This window comes from Epinephelus fuscoguttatus, linkage group LG18 (assembly GCF_011397635.1).
Source record: "Epinephelus fuscoguttatus linkage group LG18, E.fuscoguttatus.final_Chr_v1".
Classification (NCBI taxonomy): domain Eukaryota; kingdom Metazoa; phylum Chordata; class Actinopteri; order Perciformes; family Serranidae; genus Epinephelus; species Epinephelus fuscoguttatus.
In genome coordinates, this window is record NC_064769.1 from 30,047,145 (window position 1) to 30,070,555 (window position 23,411).

The 23,411-nt window shown below is 41.1% G+C and overlaps 1 protein-coding gene across 1 annotated transcript; it reads left to right on the forward strand.

Annotated features, from left to right (window-relative positions):
• The first annotated feature begins 4,383 nt into the window (after positions 1-4,383).
• Positions 4,384-23,102, forward strand: LOC125905529 (transmembrane protein 230-like). Its single transcript, XM_049603530.1, has 4 exons — positions 4,384-4,517; positions 12,279-12,393; positions 12,724-12,846; positions 22,209-23,102. The coding sequence occupies exons 2-4, from the start codon at positions 12,292-12,294 to the stop codon at positions 22,347-22,349; spliced, it is 366 nt and encodes a 121-aa protein (XP_049459487.1). The 5' UTR covers positions 4,384-4,517; positions 12,279-12,291; the 3' UTR covers positions 22,350-23,102.
• Positions 23,103-23,411: the final 309 nt, after the last annotated feature.

A 23,411-nucleotide genomic window follows, 5' to 3' on the forward strand; every position in this document is an offset into this window, starting at 1 on the left:
GGTTTGATGAGACAGTTGTCCTTTCTTTTGCTTAAATTGAGTTGTCACAGTACAAAGAAAACAAATCCCAGGGGAATACTGAATAAATGTCTTTTCTGAGAGTTCCAGCTCTTCACAACTTATTAATAAAAACATTAGCAGTAGTATCTGCTTTCAAAAATCCATATCAATTCAACACTAATAATGTGACTGACTGTCATGACAGGCAATCCACTTTGCAGAGAGGATCGTTTTCTGAAAGTACAGCTGCAGAGCCAATCAGCAAATAGACTAGAATATGATTACAGAGACAAGTTTGAGGGATAAAATAGAGTTTAGAGTAGAAATATAGGCATGAAGCTACAAATAAAGAGGAGTGTAATGGAAATGTAACAAAAGGGAAAGCAGCATTGGCAAACCCAAGGATGATTTATTTTCTCTAAGGACTACCTGCTCAGAATGTTGAGTGGAGGGTGAAGGGTGCCTACCCTTCAGTTACCCTTTGTCTGCCTTAAAATGGTCTCTGCGTGGCTTACATGAATGTAAAGACAAAATGCACAGAATATGTTCAGTTCACTGAAGGACATGTGAGGAGGACATGGCTGCTTTTTCAAAACACATTCAGAAATACCCTTGAAAGACAATGACAGGTGAGGAGTGGGACCAAGGAGAGGGCAGAGAAGGAGACACTCAAACTGAATGATGGAAAAATGTCCAGGATGGAAAGACACGTCTCATGATTGAAATTTCTTTTTGTTGTATTGATGTAACTGAGTTACCACGGCTGTATATTGCAGCAGGTAGGACACTTTTCTGTGTTCGTCTTGTACTTTTGCACTTTTGCTTGTACTGAAGTCTGGAGGCATGCATGCATGCATGCATCCATCCATCCATCCATCCATCCATCCATCCCTACCTACCTACCTACCTACCTACCTACAACCGACCAACCAACCAACCAACTAACCTCTTGATCTCTTTAAATACTTACGGAAGGTATCTGAAAGCAGCACAAGCAAAGTGATGACACTCCAGGTTTCAAAGGGTCCATCCATTCATTCCATCCATCCATCCATCCATCCATCCCTACCTACAACCGACCGACTGACCAACTGACCAACCAACCAATCTCCTGATCTCTTTAAATACTTGTGGAAGGTATCTGAAAGCAGCACAAGCAAAGTGATGGCACTCCAGGTTTCAAAGGGCCCATCCATCCATCCATTCATCCATCCATCCATCCATCCATCCATCCATCCATCCATCCATCCATCCATCCATCCATCCATCCCTACCTACAACCGACCAACCAACCGACCGATGGATCGGTATTAAATCCATTGGATCGGTCGGTCAATGGATTTAATACTAGCAGCCAATGACTAGATATGTTGCACTGTTGCTACGAATGTGCTGGAGAATAATAACTTTTTTTGTTAACCACAGGTTCAAAATTACATACGGAAATATTTAAAAGATTTTGAAACTGAAACAATCAAAAATAGATGATAGTCTGAAACTGTCACCAAATAAAAGTACATTGATTTCCCACATGTACAATATTCTATTATCAACAAATTCTCCTTCGTTCGAAAATTTCAAGCAGAAGTGGGAAGAATTCGGCGAACCAATTTCAGATGATTTATGGGAAAAAAGCCTTGAAAAAATACATACTTGCTCAAATAAAGCAAAACATCATCTCATCCAATTTAAGATTAAACACAGGCTTCACTATTCAAAGGAGAAACTACATAGTATATACCCAGAGGTGTCGCCTACGTGTGACAAATGTCAGTCCTCTGTGGCAACACTCTATGTCTAAAGATAACCTTTTTGGATTGATATCTGCAGCATAATGTCTGAGGTCATGAACACTAGAATTAAGCCAGAGCCTCTGCTCATTATTCTTAGAATATCTGAGACCTTCAGAAAGTCAGCAACATTTTCCCTCTCACTGCCTCATGACGGCAAAGAAACTATTTCCCATACTATGGAAGCACACATCTGTCCCTACCTCCAAGATGTGGCTTGGGGACCTAACAAACACACTCCCTTTGGAAAGACTAAGATTTGCCCTGAAAGATAGACTTCAACAATTTAATAAAACCTGGAAACCTCCTCATATCTTATCTTGCAACTGCAAATCTAGCACAACAGTGCAGCCCCAGTACACACTGTACAACAACTGAGATGACTGAAGAGTGAAAGGTCTCTGTGGGTGGAGGGAGGTGGGAGGAGTGGAGAAGTGATGTGGGTATGGGATGGCAGCCCTGCGACTTTGGGGACATTATTTATCATACTATTTTATGCTGATGTACTTGCAATAATTTTACTACCTTATTTGATTTTACCAGTGTGTCTACTACAGCATTTGGTCCCCTTTTTGATCTCAAGACATTGTGCACAACTGTTAAATTCAAGAAAATGGCCCTGAAATGTAGACATTGATTACATGTGGAATCCATCTGCTCAATAAAAGATATTAAATAATACAAAAAAAGTCACAATATACTTTGCTTTTAATAGGAAAGGGTTTGAGTGAGTACCTAAGGCATTCAGGTAAAATTAAAGTTAACAAAAAAAAAGGAGCTGAAGTGAAATCAGCATTTTTATATACTTCCATGTGACATAAAATCCTGAGTTATGCTATTTTGTGCCCACCTGTAATATTAAATATATATTTAGTATTTTTGTCACTTAAAATATTGATGCAGTAAATCCATGTCAGCCACAATAATCCAGAATTAGCTCTCACTGTCAAACGCATGCAAGCACACATTGTAGTCCGGGGGCGTCAAAGTCATTTTAGCTCACGGGCCACATACAGTGTGATTTAATCGCAGACTAAATTGAAAGAAAAGAACTGTATTCTGTTCCAGGTGGAAAAGCCTCTGAAGCAGCACATTACATGAAGGAAGCTACTCACAGTTTATCTTGCTCCTGAAACTTAGCACCTCTCAGTCTTCACAAGTGCATCACCACTAAATGTGCAAAGTCATCCAGTGGACCAGACTGGACCCTTTAGCGGCCGGTTCTGGCCCCCAGGCTGTATGTTTGAACACAATATGGCAGCAGAAAAGCTGGACATTCTTTTTTGATGAATACGTAGGTTACATACATGATTTGATGAGTTAACCCTTTGAACATGGGGAAAAGGCAATGAGCAACTTGGTGAGAAATGTTAAAAACAAAACAAAATTGCAAAACAAAAAAAAATAGGGAAAAAGATTATTATTATTATTACATTTTAAGATTTTGCTCCTGAATTATTATAATTTTTAAGCATTTTTCCAGGTCATTTACTTGTTTATTTGTTTTAAACATTTAATTTTCCTGTTTTTAATTTTCTCTGCTTATTAATTTATTGTGATTTTTTTTTTGGATCATTTCTTCTTCTGTTGCTCGCTGCCTTCTTCCCATGTTTTTGAAAGACATCAAACCGATTTCTCTCAAAGGTTTCAAAGGATTAATGACTGAACTCATAAATGGATTTAAGCATTTAAAAAAAAAAAAAAAAGCATGAATGTCTAATACCTCACTAGCTCAACCATCTTACCTGAGCATGTCATTGGAGTGAGGTAAGGGTTCTTGATGTGTTTTACAAAAGAAATTCTAACGTCACTTAACACTTAAAGTAGTCTTTACAGTTTCAAGTGGTTTTTTTTTTGTTGGCATTCTACCAAAAGTGCTCCAAATGACCTGACCTCACCCTAACACAATAACAAAATATCAAGAAGAGGCTATTCAGGTGCAATCTTTTAGTCTGGTCTCAGTAAATGTAGCTGAAATAACCTCTGCACTTTTTTAAAGCAGGTGACATTTTTTTAAGAAAGGACACTTGTGAGTGAATGTTTCTCCAGTGGCTCCTTGTGGCCTGGACAGATTTTAACATTTTAATTTTCATTTATCATTGTCGTAGACCTAAAGTGGTTCTTACATTCTCCAAATGTATAAATGTTTAGCCTGTACACTGAGTCAGTTTTTTTTTTTTTTTTTTTTTTTTTTACATCTAGTTCGCTATGTGCTTTAAATGTCTACAGCCTGGTGCCTTTTTTTCTAAAACTTGCTGAATATTAAAAGCAAAGGCCAGACTTGAGTCTCCTTAGTGAGGCTAGCTATTGATTCAAAATCCAAAGACAGAAAACATCTCAGAGGAAAACAGATAACTTCATAATGAGTGGACTGACTTGTTTGCTTTCACCACTAATGCTGCAAAGTTTAGGTGCCAAATAACATTTAGACCTATGAGGAATGTTTGAATGGAAAAAAAAAAAAGATCTGGCTTCTTCTTTTAACACACCACTGATCATTAACTCACTGTACTCAGCCGGGGTGTTCCTGGACTTGCTGGACGTGCAGCCTGTGACCCTCAACAGGACAAGGAGCAGGATAAGATTTTCCTGCGCATGCGCAATGCGAGAAAAAATAAGGAAGTTGACTCAGATTTTCATCAATGGAAACAACGTAGATGTGGCACCACACAGGAGCAGTCTGCGCTACATTACAACTCTGACGGTGTTACTAAATCTCAAGTGAAGGTAAGACAGTGACGAGGAGAAGAGAAAAGAGCTTTAAATTAAAGTATTTACGCATGTCAGGTTGCGTTAGCTAGCTTTTGATAGCTTAACTTGTAAGAAGCTAATGCTGCAGCTAATTATGGACGAGTGTTTACTGGACATAAACAGCCAGCTCAGGTTAACTGTCCAGTTCACTCAGCTGTCAACATCGTCATTAACACTTGTCTGCTGTTGTGTTACGTTACAAAACCCCAGCTATATGATGTTATTGACGCACAGAAGGGTTTTGCAGTAATTAGCCATGTGTAACAGTCATATAGTTATCAAGTGGAGGATTATGAATGCAAGCTTCTGGGTGTGATTCAAGACTATGCTGCGTTTTCTTTCTCTTTCTTTTAATATTTTATAGTATAAAACTTTATGTGACAGTTGCAGGACAGTTAAATAAGCATCACAGTGCACCTTATATTTATGTAACTGCACAAGAGTAACACCATTATGCTAATACTTCATACATGTCATTCACAAAGAATACAGTTGTGAGCTAAAATGTTCAAGTACCATGTCAGGAGCCTGTAAAAAGCAAAACCAAATGCATTTAATTTGTTGTAACTGAACTGAGGTAGCCATGATTTTAGATATACACTCACCGGCCACTTTATTAGGGGCACTATGCAAGTACTGGGTTGGACCCCTTTGCCTTCAAAACTGCCTTAATTCTTGGTGTCATAGATTCAACAAGGTGCTGGAAACATTCCTCAGAGATTTCGGTCCATATTGACACTGTTGCTGCTGATTTGTCGGCTGCACATGCATGATGTGAATCTCCTGTTCCACCACATCCCAAAGGTGCTCTATTGGACTGAGATCTGGTGACTGTGGAGGCCATTGGAGTACAGTGAACTCATTGTCATGTTCAAGAAACCAGTCTTTGTGACATGGTGCATTATCCTGCTGGAAGTAGCCATCAGAAGATGGGTACACTGTGGTCATAAAGGGATGGGCATGGTCAACAACAATACTCAGGTAGGCTGTGGTGTTTAAACCATGCTCAGTTGGTACTAAGGGGCCCAAAGTGTGCCAAGAAGATATCCCCCACACCATTACACCACCAGCAGCCTGAACTGTTGATACAAGGCAGGATGGATCCATGCCTTCATATTCTGACCCTACCATCTGAATGTGGCAGCAGAAATCCAGACTCATCAGACCAGACAACATTTTTCCAATCTTCTATTGTCCAGTTTTGGTGAGCCTGTGTGAATTGTAGCCTCAGTTTCCTGTTGTTAGCTGACAGGAGTGGCACCTGGTGTGGTCTTCTGCTGCTGTAGCCCATCTGCTTCAAGGTTGGACAAGGTGTTGTTGCTTCAGAGATGGTCTTCTGCAGACCTTGGTTGTAACCAGTGGTTATTTGAGTTACTGTTGCCTTTCTGTCATCTTGAACCAGTCTGGCCATTTTCCTCTGACCTCTGGCATCAACAGCGCTCACTGGATATTTTCACTTTTTGGACCATCCTCTGTAAACCCTAGAGATGGTTGTGTGTGAAAATCCCAGTAGATCAGCAGTTTGTGAAATGCTCAGACCAGCCCCTCTGACACCAACAACCATTCTGATGTTCGGTTTGAACTTCAGCAGGTTGTCTTTATCATGTCTACATGCCAAAATGCATTGAGTTGCTGCCATGTGATTGGCTGATTAGCTATTTGCATTTACAAGCAGTTGAACAGGTGTACCTAAAGTGGCTGGTGAGTGTATGTCAGAGTAGTATGGGAGAGTTGTAGAAGTGCAAGGCACTATTTCGTGATGAAAGTTTTTCAGTTGTAATGTGTTGTGTAAATAACAAGTGCACATATAGGCTAGTTTTCATCTCTGCTAATTTTGAGTATATTGTGTTTTAAAACCTGTCCAATCCAGTCGATTTAGCGTCCTCTAAAACTTCGAAAGCCACTTCAGTTGAATCAAAATCAGCCCCCTGCGAGTTGAAATATGGCTACATCTGGTTAAAACAACTGTTTTTAATTTTGACTCACTAAACCCCCAGACCACTCCAATACTGTCCAAATCGGCCAAGCAGTTGCTGAAATATAGTCTATACAGTTGATAATGTTAATCTGTGCTAATTATGCATATTTCCGAACATATGCAAATTTGCATCTGACAGTTTGTAAATGCTGGGGACCCATCCTATTCATTTCTAACATAAAACTTTTCTACTTGAAGCTTATCAACTTTGGAAGCAGTGATATTAAACACAGAGTGATGAGAAATAATCACTTTTGATGAGAATTTGTCAAACAGACAGGGGGGTGTTCTGTGTGATACTTTGAAATAAAATGGCAGCAAGCCCCAGAATGTTATTTTCCTACTTTCCCCTTTGTGTCAGGATACTCCTGGCCAAATTTCATACTTGCATGACTATTAATGCCATGGTAGTGCCTTAATATTTGCATTTATATGATTTCACCAGAAACCTGACCCAAAGAAGAGGGTTTGGGCCCCCTGAGACCAAACAGCCCCAAATTGGCGGTGCTCGTTATCAGCTTATGATGGCCCAAGGTGTAGTCTGACAGGAAATAATAATGAAAAAGGTAGCCGAAAACATCATGAGGCCTGGACCTGGCTCTCAGCCTAATAAGTCTTAAATTCCCCCTGTCCAACCCCATTCCTCTGAGAGGTTTGCAACATTTTCACTGTATTTATTATGGCCTAAAATGCTGTTGTAAGGGTATAAATATTATGTGGAAATAATAAAATCCCTGCATTTTATATTCATGATTTAAAACTGTTTCATTTAAAGACCTTCATCTAAAAATATAAGCATCAGTCTTTAAAACACACCATATAATGTGTGTACAATTGTAGAAATTAAGGGAACCATAAAGTTATAACAAAGCATGTAAATTACAAATGTTACAAACTACATAGAGGTGACAAATTAAAGGAAACACCTGAATAAACGGGTGGATAAACACATAAAAAGCAGATGCTTCTATACAGTAAACGATATAGGCTCACTGAATGGTTTGATGAGTATAAATATGATGTCATCAGATTTCAAGTTAATTGAACGCCTATGGGAGATTTTGGAGTGACGCGTTAGACAGCATTCTCCGCCTCCATCATCAGCAACTAATTAGGGAAGGATGCTGCTCTTGTCAAAAAGTATTTGCACACAAGGTTCTGTCTCTCCCTCTTAACCCAATCCAGATGTATACTAACATTTTGCTTCTTACATAATAGGATGCTGCTTTATGAATGTCCATGTTTCCAGACTGCAGCCTTCAGTTGTAGGCTGCACTGTGCGTGTTCATGGCGTCCTGGATGGTTCTGGTAATCCATGGTTTCTTGTTGTGGAATGATTTAACTGTAGTTCTGGGTCCAGTTGATTTGCAAACTTAAGTCCCTTTTACACTGCCAGATTTTCCGCACATGTTGGGCACTTTTGCCAGCAAGTTGCGAGCATTTAGACACACAGAGCCGGATTGGCGAGTTGATCCGAGTTGCCCAATTTTCCACCTCATAGGGTAGACATATTGGCTGAACCCTTTTAGTTTAAAAAGAACGAGGTGGCCTTCTGCAACGGGAGAGGCTGTTGATGACTTGTGGGAGGAGCTGTTGATGACACCACACGTGCGACCCACTAGCGGTGGATAAACAAGGCTATTCAAGAGAAGGCTGAGACACGGGGTCAAACATGGGGGGATTGGACATGCGCAGTGTAACTGGAGCTGCAATGCTGGAGGGTGACAGCAGGGGTGCTAGATATAAAGCGCAGGATCCGCTCAGGTGATCAAGGAGTGCACTTGGTGTGGTCTGCTTGGACTTTTGGACGGTGGCTGCCTGAAGTTGTCCGAATTGCATCTCTGTCATTCTCACCCACAACGTAGGCCACCAGTGACAGTCCAGTAGTAAGCTGTGAAAATTAGATGCATGCACATCCCCTTTATTCCGCGGTCTCATGCCATCTACTGAGCCTTTGAGGAAGTGCAGACCAGATTTTACTGCGCATGTGCAATCCCCCCATGTTTGACCCCGTGTCTCAGCCTTCTCTTGAATAGCCTTGTGGATGAACAGGAAACAGCAGGAATAGCAAGCAGCTAGTAGCAAGAGAGAAACGCAAACCTGACCAGACACTGTAAAGATGAGCAACTGGGGAGACAAGGAATTGCGCGCCCTCCTTGTCCTCGCAAACGAAGAGGCGATTAACCGTCAGATGACGGGGACGGTGAAGAACGGGCCGACTTATGAGAGAATCGCCGAAGGACTGACCAGCCGCGGCTTCCCTCCCATGTCACTGTTTACGTCACACGCTGAGCTACACGTTTTGTTACTTGCTCACGCCCCCCATTGCCCCGAAAAAGGCGCATTCTGTATAAACAAAATGCCGCACACCCCGATTTTGTTTTTCTAATGCCAATGCTGAAAAAAGACTGATTGGGCTTTCCTGCAAATTTGCACACTTCCTATCTAAAAAGGGCTATAGTGATGATTTCAGGACAGTGGTGTCCTGGGGTGCTTTTCATTATGCTAACCTGCCTCCTCGCCTCCCTCACTCACATCTCTTCCTCGCATCTTAGCTCCTCCCAGTGAGGACGTGACTGAAAGATGCGAGGAAGAGACTCAAGGATGCAAAAGCTGCTAAATGAGAAGTCCTTAGTTCCATTGCATCAGTCCAAAGAGACATCATTGACTTATGACATGCTGCATCATGTAGTGGGGAGTGTAAGGCAGCCTCTGATTGGCTCCATCTATCGGGGCATGCATTATAGTTTGTTTACTTATTCTGATATCAACAAGACAGCTGCATGGTCACTCCTCCTGAAGCAAGACCAGTGATTCCCCTCTGTAGCCGCCTCTGTGTGGTGTATAGCAGTGATCCAGAGCTTCCATATCCCTTGTGGTGCAGTGTAAGCAGGAGTGGGACTGCTTTTTTCTTGCCAGATTTGTTCTGTCAGATCAGTATACAGTATAGAAAAAGAATCACCAGGTCGAATGGTTCGGTATTCCAGGATTTAGCCAAGCTTGGGTGGAACAAAGGACATTTCAGTTCCTGGTATCGTGTTAAAAACTGTTGAAAATATAAGGACATCCAGAAATGGTTCTGTAAAAACTTTCCTCCTCATTTTTTTTTAAAATCCACAGTATTCCCTTTTTGCAGCAACTGCTGTAACTTCACAAAAAGACTGTAACCCGGAGCTTTCCTTATCAGAGCTCTGTGGCGAGTTGATGTGACAGCTGCCAGCAAAATAACAGAATGCTTCTGAAAGCTCCTCCGTCCTCTGTTCAAGCAGGAACAACGGTTTTTATTTGTGGATTTATTTTCCTGGGGCCGGGGGGCTCAAGTGCAAGTACGCACCGAGCCGAAATCTCCAAAATAAACAAAACTTAGGCCTCGAGGAAGATCAGATCACATGTATATGCACACTTCTCCCAGTCCCTCTGGCGCAGATCAGTGCTGTGGTATTTTTCTTGTTGCTCTCTCTGTTTGCATGAAGATGCCACATAAGATAGAGCTGTGATAATCTATGAAATCTCAGTAAATTGTCTTATTATTCCTTAAATCCCTGTTCTGGGCAGGTTTTGTAGATAAACAAGTTTTGTAGAAAAACAGGAAGATCAGAAGTTTACCAAACCGCTCAGACGGTGTGCTGCAAACATCTCATTTTACTAATTAATACTTTAAACAGAGACAGTCTGCGGCCTTGCCCTTGTTTTAACAGTGAAAGTGAGTGCTGGAAGGTTGTGTCGGACGGTGAATGAAAAGGTCAGATCAGTGTTTATATTCTCAAACAGAGGCGACAGGGTGGGAATGAAAAGAGGGGATGAGCATCCTCTGACCTCTAACCTCTGGGTGTGAGAGGTGTACTGTAGTTTGTTTTTTGAATTTCTTTGCCCAAAGTACAAATACGTCATCAGATGAGTATCTACAATGGCAGATTTTAACAAAGAGTTTATTCAGTGATAGCTACAACTTAATCTGCTTGAAATTTATGGATGTATTGGGCCATGTTTTGTAAATCAATAAGCCATCATTGCAGCCTGTGAAAAACTTGTGTTGTAACTGCAGACGGGCAAAATGAAAATCATCTGTTCATTAACTATTATCAGCTGTTGTTTGGAAGTGTTTCGGATTAAGGAGAGAACATATTGGGGCGCCGGTGGCTTAGTGGTAGAGCAGGCGCCCCATGTACAAGGCTGTTGCCGCAGCAGCCCAGGTTCGACTCCAGCCTGTGGCCCTTTGCTGCATGTCACTCCCTCTCTCTCTCCCCCCCTTCACGCTTGTCTGTCCTATACATTAAAGGCTAAAAAGCCCCAAAAAATATCTTTAAAAAAAAAGGAGAGAACATATCATGTGCAAAGAGTTCATGACACTTGTGTCTGCTCTGCAAAGCAACAATACTAACTTGTTAAACCACCAAAAAAAGTCTGATGAAAGATGCATGAAGGAGAGGAAGAATAACACCCATAGAAGTAGAATGAGTGTTCTATTTTTATGGTAATTTCACTAACGTTGTCTTACTGAGTCCCAGACATCAGACATCCATGAAATTAACGCTGCAGCGTGTCACATGACTGAAAAAAAAAAAAATAAATGAACTTTTTAAATAATAAAGGGAGAGACACTTATCCATAGGAGATGCACTGAATTCAGTTGAGGAACCCTATTTTATGTCTTATTTTGATGCTTTGAAGGTTTGTTAATACAACTGTAATACAACCTGGAAGTGAAAGCAGTGTTCTGTTTATTTAAATGTGAAAGTGCAGTGAAATTGGCAGTGTGGTAGAGCAGTGGTTAGCATCACAGCAAAAGGGAGTTTGCATGTTTTCCCTGTGCCAGCGTGGATTTTCTTCAGGTACTCCAGCTTCCTCCCACAGTCCAAAGACGTATAGGTTAACTGGCGACTCTAAATTGTCCGTAGGTGTGAATGTGAGTGTGAATGGTTGTCTGTCTCTATGTGTCAGCCCTGTGATAGTCTGGTGACCTGTCCAGGGTGTACCCTGCCTCTCACCCAGTGTCAGCTGGGATAGGCTCCGGCCCCTCTGTGACCGCAACAGGATAAGTGGTTACAGAAAATGAATGAATGAAAATGAAAGTGCAATTAAAAAATATTTTGTCCCAAAAAACAATGAATAATTTTGATTAAAAAAATCACGATTTCAGTATTGATTGGTATAATCATGATTATCATTTTTGGCCATAACTGAGCAGCCCTACCTTAAAGCAATGAAAAGAGATAGATGTTCTATTGTAATTGAAACTTGAAACCATTTTCTGTGATATAACTGTATGTAAAAGGTCTGACAGGCAGTTGAGGAGGAAAGCCTGCTCATGTGCAGGCAAGATTGCCCATTCAGTTACTTTTTTTCAAAGCGCTAGATAAGCAAATGTACATAGCATGATAACCGTCCATTTTAAAACCACGATACATGGTTTCACGATATATCGTTGCAACGCTAGCTGTGGTTATTATGTGGTTATATTTAGGCACAAAAACTGCTTGGTTATGGTCAGGAAAACATGTTTTCTCTTAAAAAATTTTTGGTGGCACAGTCACAGTTGGGGATACAACAATATCTTGCTAAAAAAACAACCAGTTTTGTTTGTTCTCAGTGCATATACATGTAATCAGAGCTACAGCAGTTCAGAAATGTTGATATGATACATATGAAATGTAAAAATATAGCCATGGTTTGCACAAACATGCAATGCTGGTATTTTCTTCTGGTGACTGGGCTGAGATATTATAAATGATGACCTTTCCCTGTCTCTTTCCAAACAGCTCCTGTGCCATAATGATGGGTACTAGGAACAATATGTTGGGTGCCGCTGCATCCAACAACAAGGTCAAGTATTCACGGCTGGCTGCTGATGACGACGGTTACATAGACTTACAGGTGAGTGGCAACTTCTTCCTCTTAACTCAAAACTAACATTGTCTCTGATGTCTCATGCTGGCCTGTGGGTTGTTCAGCAGCCTGGTAATTAGTAATCATTTTATTACCACAGGCAATTAATTCGAGGTAAATCCCAATTAATGACTTCCTGGGAATGTGCCAAAGCCCTCTATGATTATACAAGAGGGGCTATGGGGAGCTGTCTGCATTAGAACAAGTCTGCTAAACTTTTCGTTTCTGATTTGTGTACGTTAATGTCAACTGTTGTTAACAAAAAAAGTTAATCAAATTAAATGTCTTGTATGTTGTCCAACATTTGAACACTTACAGTTCAAGAAAAGCCCGCCAAAGGTCCCGTACAGAGCGATTGCACTGGCAGTATTCCTGTTTTTGATCGGCTCCTTACTGATAGTGTTCGGGGCTCTTCTTCTGTCTGGAACCATAAAGGTCGAGGTGAGTCTGGTCTTTTAATGTAATAAAATCTGTTCAAATGGCAAATTACATAGACGGGTGACAGGTCCAGGTTTTGTCAGTATAGTTGAACTGCAGTTGAAATGTGTCCCCAGTATAGAAATTTAAATGCATTTTCTCGCTCCACTGCCAAAGAGCTTATTGTCAAGCGTGTCACATTTTCACATAATGTTTGGGTCCCTTAAAACTGACAGTAAGTACCCTGTCAGGCTTGTTCTCCTGAAAATCCGTTAGTGACATGAATGTTTCTGTCTGAGCTGCCTGCCTCCTGTCTGTTCTGAGAGTAATTCCTGCTTGGAAGATATATCCCTTTTTATGTTGCTCCTATATGTATAGACAAGCTTTTTATATCTGTTTTTATGTGTCCAAAATGTGTCTCCAAGCACCTCTGAAGGCAGTTTGATTAATCACACTGCCTTCAGAGGTGTTTAAAAAGGAGTTCAGCGTGTTTTTTTTTTTTTGCAAAGAGTTAAATGATAAGATTGATACCACTGTCGCATCACTCATCTGACTTCAGTAACATTCAACATGGCACTTAAAGAAATAGTTAATCAATTACTCACCCTGTGTTACGTTCAATTTGTGATGAAAACTTTCATGCCTCCGCTGAACGAGGAATCCAAAAACAGAGAAAATTTTTGATGAATTGAAGTAAAAGGGGTCCGCGATTAAGAACAGCAAAACTATATCAAAACATCTGGTTACAATCTCGCACACAACTCGTGCAGTAAATTCCAAGTCTAATTTATCCAGTCGTATGCTCCAGTACAGCCTTTTCCAAAGGGGAACTGAACTAAAAGTGAAACTCATTCATACTCCGGGGGTTGTGTTGTGTTTTGCTTATGGTGCACTGTTGTGCACTGTTGTTATGTGCAATACGTGAATGGCTGATATGCAATACTATAATGTGTAGTATGTGTTTTTATGTTTTTATGGCGTATGCTTCATTTCCTCTGGACTGTTACTGTAAAGCTGGATGTCCACTGGATCCTTCGTTTGGGTGATCCAGCCGAGGCGTGGGTGCCAGAGCTAATTGTGGCCATTCAAGTCAATGTGCTGCTCCACCACAAGCGCCGTGCTGCGTCCTCGCTGTGGCCTAGAGGCGGCTCGGTGTTGTGCTCTGCTAAAAATACACGCCGGGTCTATTTTTGACGGACACCGTGCGACGGCGTGTCAGTTTGCACAGATTTAATGAGTCAAAGAGGAAGTCAGATGCAGAAAAGACGAGAGTATCCAGTCAACTTTCAAAATAAAACACAGATCATATTTCACATCGCTACATCAACATCACAAAAACAAGAGAAAAATCATGAAATGGCCGACAGTGGTCAATGTCCGGCAGGCAGAGAAATCTTTTCTTTGTTTGTTGATGTCTTTATACCTCCAGGGTTTCCACAGATTATTGCGTGACATTATGATCATGCGATCCGCCAATTCCAGCCGCTCGCGTGCGCCGCTATAGTTCCAGTGGACATTGGTGCCCGGCACAGGATGGTGCAAGTCCGCGCCGTGGCCGAAGCGCGCACACGACGGATCCAGTGGACATCCGGCATAAGGCAGCAATACTTGTGCAGCGCCTGAGTCCAAGACGAATTATCCTACGGTAGTGCTGCACAATTAATCAAAACGCAATCGCGATGTCAGGCTGTGCGATTACATAACCGCATAAAAGGCTGCGATGTGCGATTTAATGTAAATAAATGTTAACGTGTGTGCCTGTGAACGTGACTACCTCTCCTGTAGTTTGTGGAGGTTGTTGACATTACACCCACAAGCTATCCTGGTGTGTGCAGCATGTATGGTAAGGTGACCAGCCGGCGTGCAGCAGTGACCAACACAGACGCTGAAGAAGAGCATGAGCACGACCATGAACAGGCTGAGTTGGTGGTGGTAAAAATGCAACGTCTATTACATGCCAATACTTTGGATACAGGTACGGCGACGTTGAACAGAAAGACGTGCTGTGGAAAAGTCGCCACGTCCTGCGGCAACACGACCAATCTGTATCAGCACCTGAGACAGCACAGAGAAAAGTAGGAAGGACGCATGCGAGAGAAAGCCGAGCTGTGTAACGTTAAAGACAAAGGGACAACTGAAAGCCGCCAGAGCATCATAAAACAACAACAAAGCACAATTACGCAAACATTTGTAAGTGTCACAGGGAAATCACGGACTCCGTAACAAACTATATAATAACAAATGAAAAATGTTGATGGTTATTTACACTGTCCATAACAATAACTATGTCAGGTCAGGTCAGTGTCCCCCTAATATAATGTAGGCGAAACACTGAATCAAGCAAGAAGACTAATGATATTTATGTATTATATTGTAATCGCAATCGCAAATCGCAATATTGTCCATTCAAATCGCAATCGCACATTTTTATCAAATCGTGCAGCACTATCCTACGGGCACAATAAAGTATATCGTGCTCTCTTCCAACTCAGGCTCCATTGACATTTTACCTCACTAAACACATGAGCTGCTGGTCTACTACTGCCTCAAGTGATAGTTATCTTGACTTTGGTGTTTTAGAGGGTTAGATCAGATTCACCAAAGTCACATAATAACACAAACAAACTAACTGATTGAGGCAGCCGTAGACCAGCAGCTCTCATGTTCAGTGATGTAAAATTACTGTTTTTGTCAATGGAGGCTGGCTTTGAAGAGAACACATATACGCTTAATTTTTAGTTTAATTCCCAGTCAGAACTGAAACTGGAGGCATGTGAGAAAAACAAAGTTTTCTTTACGAGTTCAACAGAACCCAGGGTGACTAACTGATGTAGTCATTTTCGGGTAAAGATAAGATATGATAGACTTTATTGTTCCGATACCTGCCATTAAAAGATACAAAAAAGTTTTTAAATACAGTCCCTTCATATATACAGTCCATACACAGAGCTGTCACTATTCACAATCCACACACTCAGTACCCAGAGTGCATGTACAGACTGCCATCTGTCGCACGCTGCCCAGTGCACAACACGTGTTTTACATAGTCGTCATATAGATTTTTTTTATTTTTTTGCTATCATGATGATTGTATGTAAATGTTTATACTTTTTGCTCTTGCTGTGTGGCAAAAGATAATGATAAAGGTTTGCATTCCTTCAGTTCACAGATACTGATGCTCTTTTGACCAGAGATGAGTGATGTTTGGATCAATACTCGTGTCGATACAGCACTAGTTTCAGTCCAATTACTTTGTTTGATGCCCTAATTTGAGAAATATAAACATGTTTTTCACAAGTTTCTTTGAGTTTTAGTATCAATTGAGATGTGAAATGTTGTCTGAAGATAAGCATCATGCAAAAAAATTGCTCAAATATCCTTAAAATCTGCAACATTTTGATTTAAATTAGGAACTATCTGATCAAAGAATAAGTAAACAAGACAGTTAATCTGACCAGACACTCAGTGCCAGCTTTCGGTACTTGACAGTTTTCGACTCTTGGTGCCACAGTATGAAAACATTTCAGTCAGTACAAAAAAAGTATTGCAGTGTGAAGCCCAGCCTCAGTTTTGACACATCTTGAGAGCCAATACAGCCTCCAAAATGTCAACTCATGCAGTAATTAAAACACTCACGCTGCAGTTAATCTTGTTTTTAAATAGCTGAAATTGAACTGTTGTCTTGACGTTTTATTGCCTTGCTGCCAGTATTCCGCTGCGTTCCTGCTTTTCCTGGCCACGATTGGTTTTGTGTGTGTTTGATTTAACTAATGATTTTGATATGTTATACCTCGGAGTGCCAACTTTAGTAGATTCCCTGCTGTGGTGTCTGCTTCCTGAAATCATGACTCCATGTGGGAGATAACGGAGCTTGCACATATTATATTTGTAACTATCAGTAGGAGGTTAATGTGAATGTTTTTTCCAGTCTGGAGATTGTATTTGCAGAAAATTTGATCTGACATGAAGGCAGCATCAGAGTATTTGAGCCGTCTACTTGCCAATCAGCCCACGCAAGTTGAAATAGCATATCTAATATTCAAGCAATGGAGAAAGGAAAAATGGGATGCAGGCAGGTTTTATTGCAAGACGCTGTAGGAGTTTAGGTAGAAAGACTGTGGTATAGTATAGTTTTTTTGATTTCGGCTATAGAGAACCCAGTGTGTGTGAGGGTGTGAATTGAAGCTGTGTCAAGGTGTTCAGCGGACACTGTAAAAAGAGATTCTAAACACACAGTCAACCGTTGCAGTGTCAAATTAAAGGAAAATGAAGCCCATGCTGGAATGCATTAATCCTGTACTTTACTTTAACTAGTTTTTAATAATACCAATAATTCAGTTTTCAAACCGTTGTATTTTAATCTGAAGAATCAAGGGTCAGTTCACCTGCAAGATGAAACTACATATTATTTACTCTCTTTTTGTTACCTTGAATTCAACACGGTGAACACAGAATCCAATAAAGGCAAACATTCTTCATGAATTAAAGGAATTAAAGCAAATTATATCAAAACATCTGCTCACAAACTCTCACACAACTCCTGCAGTATAATCAAAGTCCCATTTATCCAGTTGTGGGCATAGTAGGTCCTTAATGTGTGCATTTTTGCAAAACATTTCTAAAACACGTCAGTACAAATGCTACATGCACAGCTAGGTAGCGTGCCTGTACACATGCATTTGTTTGATCTGTGCTCAGGCACAGTTCATATGCAAGTGTGTGCTCAGGATTGCTCAGGATTGCTCAGGACATGCTACCTGTTTTATCTTGTAACTTTTTAGTGAAAATGCATGTGTTTGGATATGACTGGATAAATGAGACTTGGATTTTACTGCATGAGTCGTTTGAGTGTTTGTAAACTGATGGTTTGAAATTCATTCATTCATTCATTTTCTGAAACCTCTTATTGTGTTAGGGGTCACAGGTGTGCTGGAGCCTATCCCAGCTGACATTGGGTGAGAGGTGGGATGCACCCTGGACAGGTCACCAGACTGTCACAGGGCTGACACATAGAGACAGACAACCATTCACACTCACATTCACACCTACGGACAATTTAGAGTCACCAATTAACCTGCATGTCTTTGGACTGTGGGAGGAAGCTGGAGTACCTGGAGAAACCTAACACTGACACAGGGAGATCATGCAAACTCCGCACAGAAGGGCTCCCCGACCCCTGGGTTTGAGCTCCTCACCCTGGGTTTAAACCAGGAACCCTCTTGCTGTGAAGCGACAGTGCTAACCACTGCACCATGTGCCACCCAGTTAAATCTTTCTGCCATAACTGCTTCAAAAAAGATCCCAATTCATCTTTATTGCAAAAGCTGAACAAAAGCATTTGAATGTCAAAAATACAGCTAAATGTTATCCCTACTCATCATATTTTGACGTTTTGGCAGAAGCCATTCGCATTGTATTTCATGTCGTAGTTTTATTGTTGTTGCTACTTTCATTGCTGTCATGATTTGATGTAGTGTTGTCTTGCTGTTGTTATTGCTGAAGCCATTGTGTCATGAATATATTCTATTTTGTAATTGTGTTTTTTATATAATAGTGTCTTTTAGCAGGGAAATTATTCTCTGTTTCCTGCCCAGGGACTACAGATGAAAATTAGCTTATAGCTAACTCTGGTGCAGCTGTCCCTGTTTAATAAATAAATAAATCTTGACACAGGGGGTCTTCATAGTTTAGGCAACAAAACTACTTGGTTAGGGTTAGGAAAAGATCATGGTTGATGTCACTTATGACTCCTTCCTTGGTCAAAGTCCTGTGCTGTTTGGACTCATCCACTGCCCCTACCATGTTTTTAAATAGTCTGGCTTTTGTTAACACTCAGTCCCTGTTTACTTTAATTCATGAAGAATGTTTGCTTTTTTGGGATTCTCTGTTTACCATGGAGGCAGGATAAGGAAAAAAAAAAAACAATTTTTCTTGATGAATTCAAGGTAACATGCTGTGAGTAATTAATATTAAAATAAGAAATTTAATAATAATAATAATACTAAACTTTATTTAGAAGGCACTTTTCAAAACAAATTTACAAACTGGTTAACTGGAATTTTAAACATTGCAGGATTTAGGCACATAAAATCAGGCAGTTTCAGTAATACAGAAAGTAGATGGGAAAAAAAAGAAAATAAAGATAAACGCCAACAATGAAACAGTTGAGCAATATTGGCAATTAACTGCCCTGAAGATTACCCCAAGGCAAACAAAAACAGTTACGGTTATACAAAAATAAAAATAAAAAAATACATCTGGTAACCTGTGCAGAGAGGCTAAAACAAATGATCATTTTGTGGTTCAAGTGTTTCTTTAACATATGTCCTACCTTAGGCCTTTTTCCAGAGCTTTCATCTGCATCACCTGGTGATCATTACTGAATGGAATTTGCTTAGTTCTCATGTACAAGTAGACAGCACTGTTGTCATCTAGTGTCAACTGAGGCAACTCCGTGACAACTGAGCACCTTCCTCAGGCTAATAAAGAGCATGAGACGCAATTAAAAGCTCTGGAAGAAAAACTATAAAAGAGAGAGGTAAGCAAACAAGACAGTTAATCTGACTACTTTAGAACCCTCTGTTTAAGGAAGAACAAGTAATCCTCTTTTCCCCCAAAGTACAACATGTGCGTGCTGAGAAAATATTGGAACCATCGGTTTGAGGAAGAACAAGTAATCCACTTTTTCCCCCTGAGTACAGAATGTATGTGCGGACATTATGTTGGAACCCTCCGTTTGAGGAATCCTGTTTTTCCCCCTCTTAGAGTACAAAAAGGATGGTGCTGAGAATATGTCAGTACCCTCTCAGGAAGGACAAGTAATCCTTTTTCTTGCCCAAGTAAATGTATGTGCGGACATTATGCTGGAACCCTCTGTTTGAGGAATTCTGTTTTTCCGCCCAAAGTTCAAAAAGGGTGGTGCTGAGAATATGCTGGTACCCTCTCAGGAAGAACAAGTAATCCTTTTTTTCCCCCAAGTACAAGATGTACGTGCTGAGAGTATGTCAGAATCCTCTGTTGGAGGAAGAACAAGGTGGAGGAGGGGCAGCGATTTCACCTAAAATGACAGCTGACAGCAGTAGAGAGGAGAACAGTCTGACAGCAGTGACATGATTGGCTGATAGAGATCATGGCAAAAGTTGAGATAGAGAAAAGTAATTGTGAATGAATGAGGTAGAGGTAGTTTCCCTGATTGAACTCATGCTGAGCCTCATATGACATCCATCCACCTGTTTTCATCTGCTTATCCGGGGCTGGGTTGCAGGGGCAGCAGTCTGTGGAAGATATTCCTGACAACCCTCCCCAAAGCAACATTTCCCAGCTCCTCCTGGGGGATCCCGAGGCTTTCCCAGGCCGGATGAGATACAAAATCCCTCCAGCGTGTTCTGGGTCTACCTCGGGGTCTCCTACTTTTTGGACGTGCCTAGAAAACCTCTAACAGGAGGCACCCAGGAGGCATCCTGATCAGATTCCCAAACCACCACAACTGACCGCTTTTTGATAAAAAGGAGCAGCGTCTCTACTCCAAGCTCCCTCTGAATATTTCAGCTCCTCACCTTGTCTCTAAGGCTGAACTCAGCCACCCTCCAGAGGAAAGTCATGTCCAGCACTTTTATCAGCAATCTTTTGGTCACTGCCCGAAACTCATGACCATAGGTGAGGGTTGAAACATAGATGGACCGGCAAATTTAGAGTATTGCCTTTCAGCTCAGCTCCTTCTTCACCACGTTGGTCTGGTGCAACACCTGCATCACTTATGATGCTGCTTCATGTTGCAGTTTAGTGTAATATTAACACAAAGCTAAATATTTCTTCAAGTTAACTTTCAGCGGCAAATTGTGGCCTGTTGTCAGTGTGACAGAAGACAAGCTCTAAAAGCTCTGCACTAAAATATACAACTTCTTCTCCATATTTACCACAGACTGATATTTACAGAAGATGCAACCAATTGGTGAATCTCATTCGGGGCGCTCTATTTAAACTTCTCTGGCCTGCCTACTGTTGCTGCTTCCTCTGCAAGTCGCTTTGCAGCCGGCCTCCACCCCAGCTCCTCCTTTTCATGCTGTGTCTGACTTATCAGTGTCATTTCTGTTTGTCATTGATGCTGCTCTGTTCTGTTCCTGGGGGGTCTTTGCTGCTGCTCTCGCTGCCTTAGGCTTTCCATGTAGGTGCATGGAAGGGCAGAGAGGTGAGTGCTCTCTGCCTTGGGCTTTCCATGTAGGCGCATGGAAGGGCAGAGAGGTGAGCTCTATACGCCTTAGGCTTTCTGCGTAGGCCCAAGAAAGGCAGAGAGGCCCAAGAACAGAGCCATATCGCCAAACATAATAATGCAAATGGAAATAAAGTTTTCTTTGACTAAGTGTTCTTGACTTGACTTCATTTCAGGCATCTAACCAAAAACCCATTTAAAAACCCATTGACTTTGAGAAGAGGGAACAGGGAGTGCTAAAGTGCTAACACATCTCTGGGTTTTAGGACTTATTCCTGCACCACTCTATACCCACAGCCAATCAGTAACCAGAGTCCTGTAACTCCAATGTCACATTGTCCCTATGAAACACCTGAAAATGGTGACACATCATCTTTGGTGATGAAACACCATTTTTCAGTGTGCATCAAGTCTCAGGCTGCCACTGATGGTGTATTTTTCGGCGTAATGTCATAACTGACTGACTAACTCACAGCAGTCATACTTTTTCATAAGGCTCCTTCATGTTTAGGACAGGTATAACATCAGTCATACGCACATAAAGTGTTCCTGCTTTGTTTTTGCCAAACCACAAAAACACAGCTCCTTCTATCTGTTTTTGTGATTTGGATGAATTGACTCTTTAAAAACCACCTCACATACATCTCAATAGATACTACACATTGCATTAAGATAACACCCATTGCTGTGGCTCATGCAGCAGTGCATCCTTCAAAAGAGAGACCTAGAGAAGGCTGCAGTGACTCAGTGCACAACACTGCCATCTGGTGGTGAAATGAAACACTTCACTTGGCATTGATAAGGACTGCCTGTGCCTCCTGGTGGTTCACCTGCCTTTATATGAAATGACTAATAACATACATGAAACCAGACCCCAGACAGATGAAGTTGTCATGCCTGTGTGGCTCCTGCACACCCATTTCATTCACAGCATGTTCAAGTCATTACTTGCAGGCATCAGTGATAAGCATGTTAAAGCCTGATGAGTACATTAAACTCTGTGATCTTCCAGCACTTTATTACTAAATACGGTATTCCAGTGTGTGATGTTTCTGAGTAAATAAAGGGTCTGATTTAAACCTGAAGTAGATCAGTGGCTTGAAAACTCATATAAAGAAATGTCCTCATCACATGTTCTGCTCCTCAAATCCATTTCCTGCTCTTCTTTACTTTTCAGCATGCAGACCGCACCATTCCCGTCATCATCATCGGGCTACTTGTTTTCCTTCCTGGATTTTACCATTTGAGAATTGCCTACTACGCTGCCAAGGGTTACCGGGGTTACTCCTATGACGACATCCCGGATTTTGGCGACTGAACCAAATGCGAGCTGCCGATTGGTGAAGAATATGCTCCTTTTGCCACACCGTGCATCCTGAGATTGTTGCCTGCTGTTTATTTTGAGTTTCTGAATGTATGTAGCAAACAAGGCGAACTTTACTACTGTTCTGCCTCAGAGACTTTAAATGTTTTGCTGGATTTTATAATTCTGTTAATTCAATGCTCTGTGTTTTATTATCCTCCACACAAAAGCTTGACGATCCTGAGAGGCTTTTTATATTCAGTTTTATCAACAATGAACCAAACACTTAATGAGTAGAGGACATGTTGCTGGCAGTAGTACAGCCACATGTTGTGCAATGCTCACCTCTTATTCAAGAAACGAGCCTTGGATGAGTAGTGAAACATTTTTGGATGCCTTCAACGTACTACTGCTCCAAAGTCCATGACCTGGATGGCTGAGAAGCTTTGTGTTCTTTGCACAGTTGCAGAGCTGTTTCATAGTGTATCCTCAACAAATATTTATTTTGTTACTGTAGTCTGTATGATTTAATGCAAAGCTTGGGTGGCTGCATTTCCCCTGAGGGATTATATTTGAAGTACTATCCAAAGATCGATTACTTTGTCAAAGTAGAGTATATTTTTGACTGAGATGTATTACTTCCTGTATGAAGTATTGCTGTTTGTGCATTTTCATTTGGGTTTTGAATATCAGAGAAAGATGTATTTTTACATACATTTGCTTGATTAAGAAAAATGAAATAAAAGTAGAAATCTGATTTCAAATCTGGAGGTTTTTATGTGTGATTCTTGAGTGCAGTCAGGCTCATTCTCTGCAAAGTCTTTTCAGATGTGATTATGATTACAGTGGGGATAAATTGTGAATTAAAGGTCCAGTGTGTAGGACTTGTGTCTCATTTCCACCTACATATGTGACTGGTGTCTGTAGATCTGTAAATATACAGATGATGCCTCTAGTGTCCAGTGGAAGAAAGTACATTTCTTTACAGATGGATACAAACTACCTGTAGCCATGTGGTAGAGGCTAATTTTGTCCAGTTTTCGCCATTCAGTAGTTCGGATGATGCACTTGGAGCAT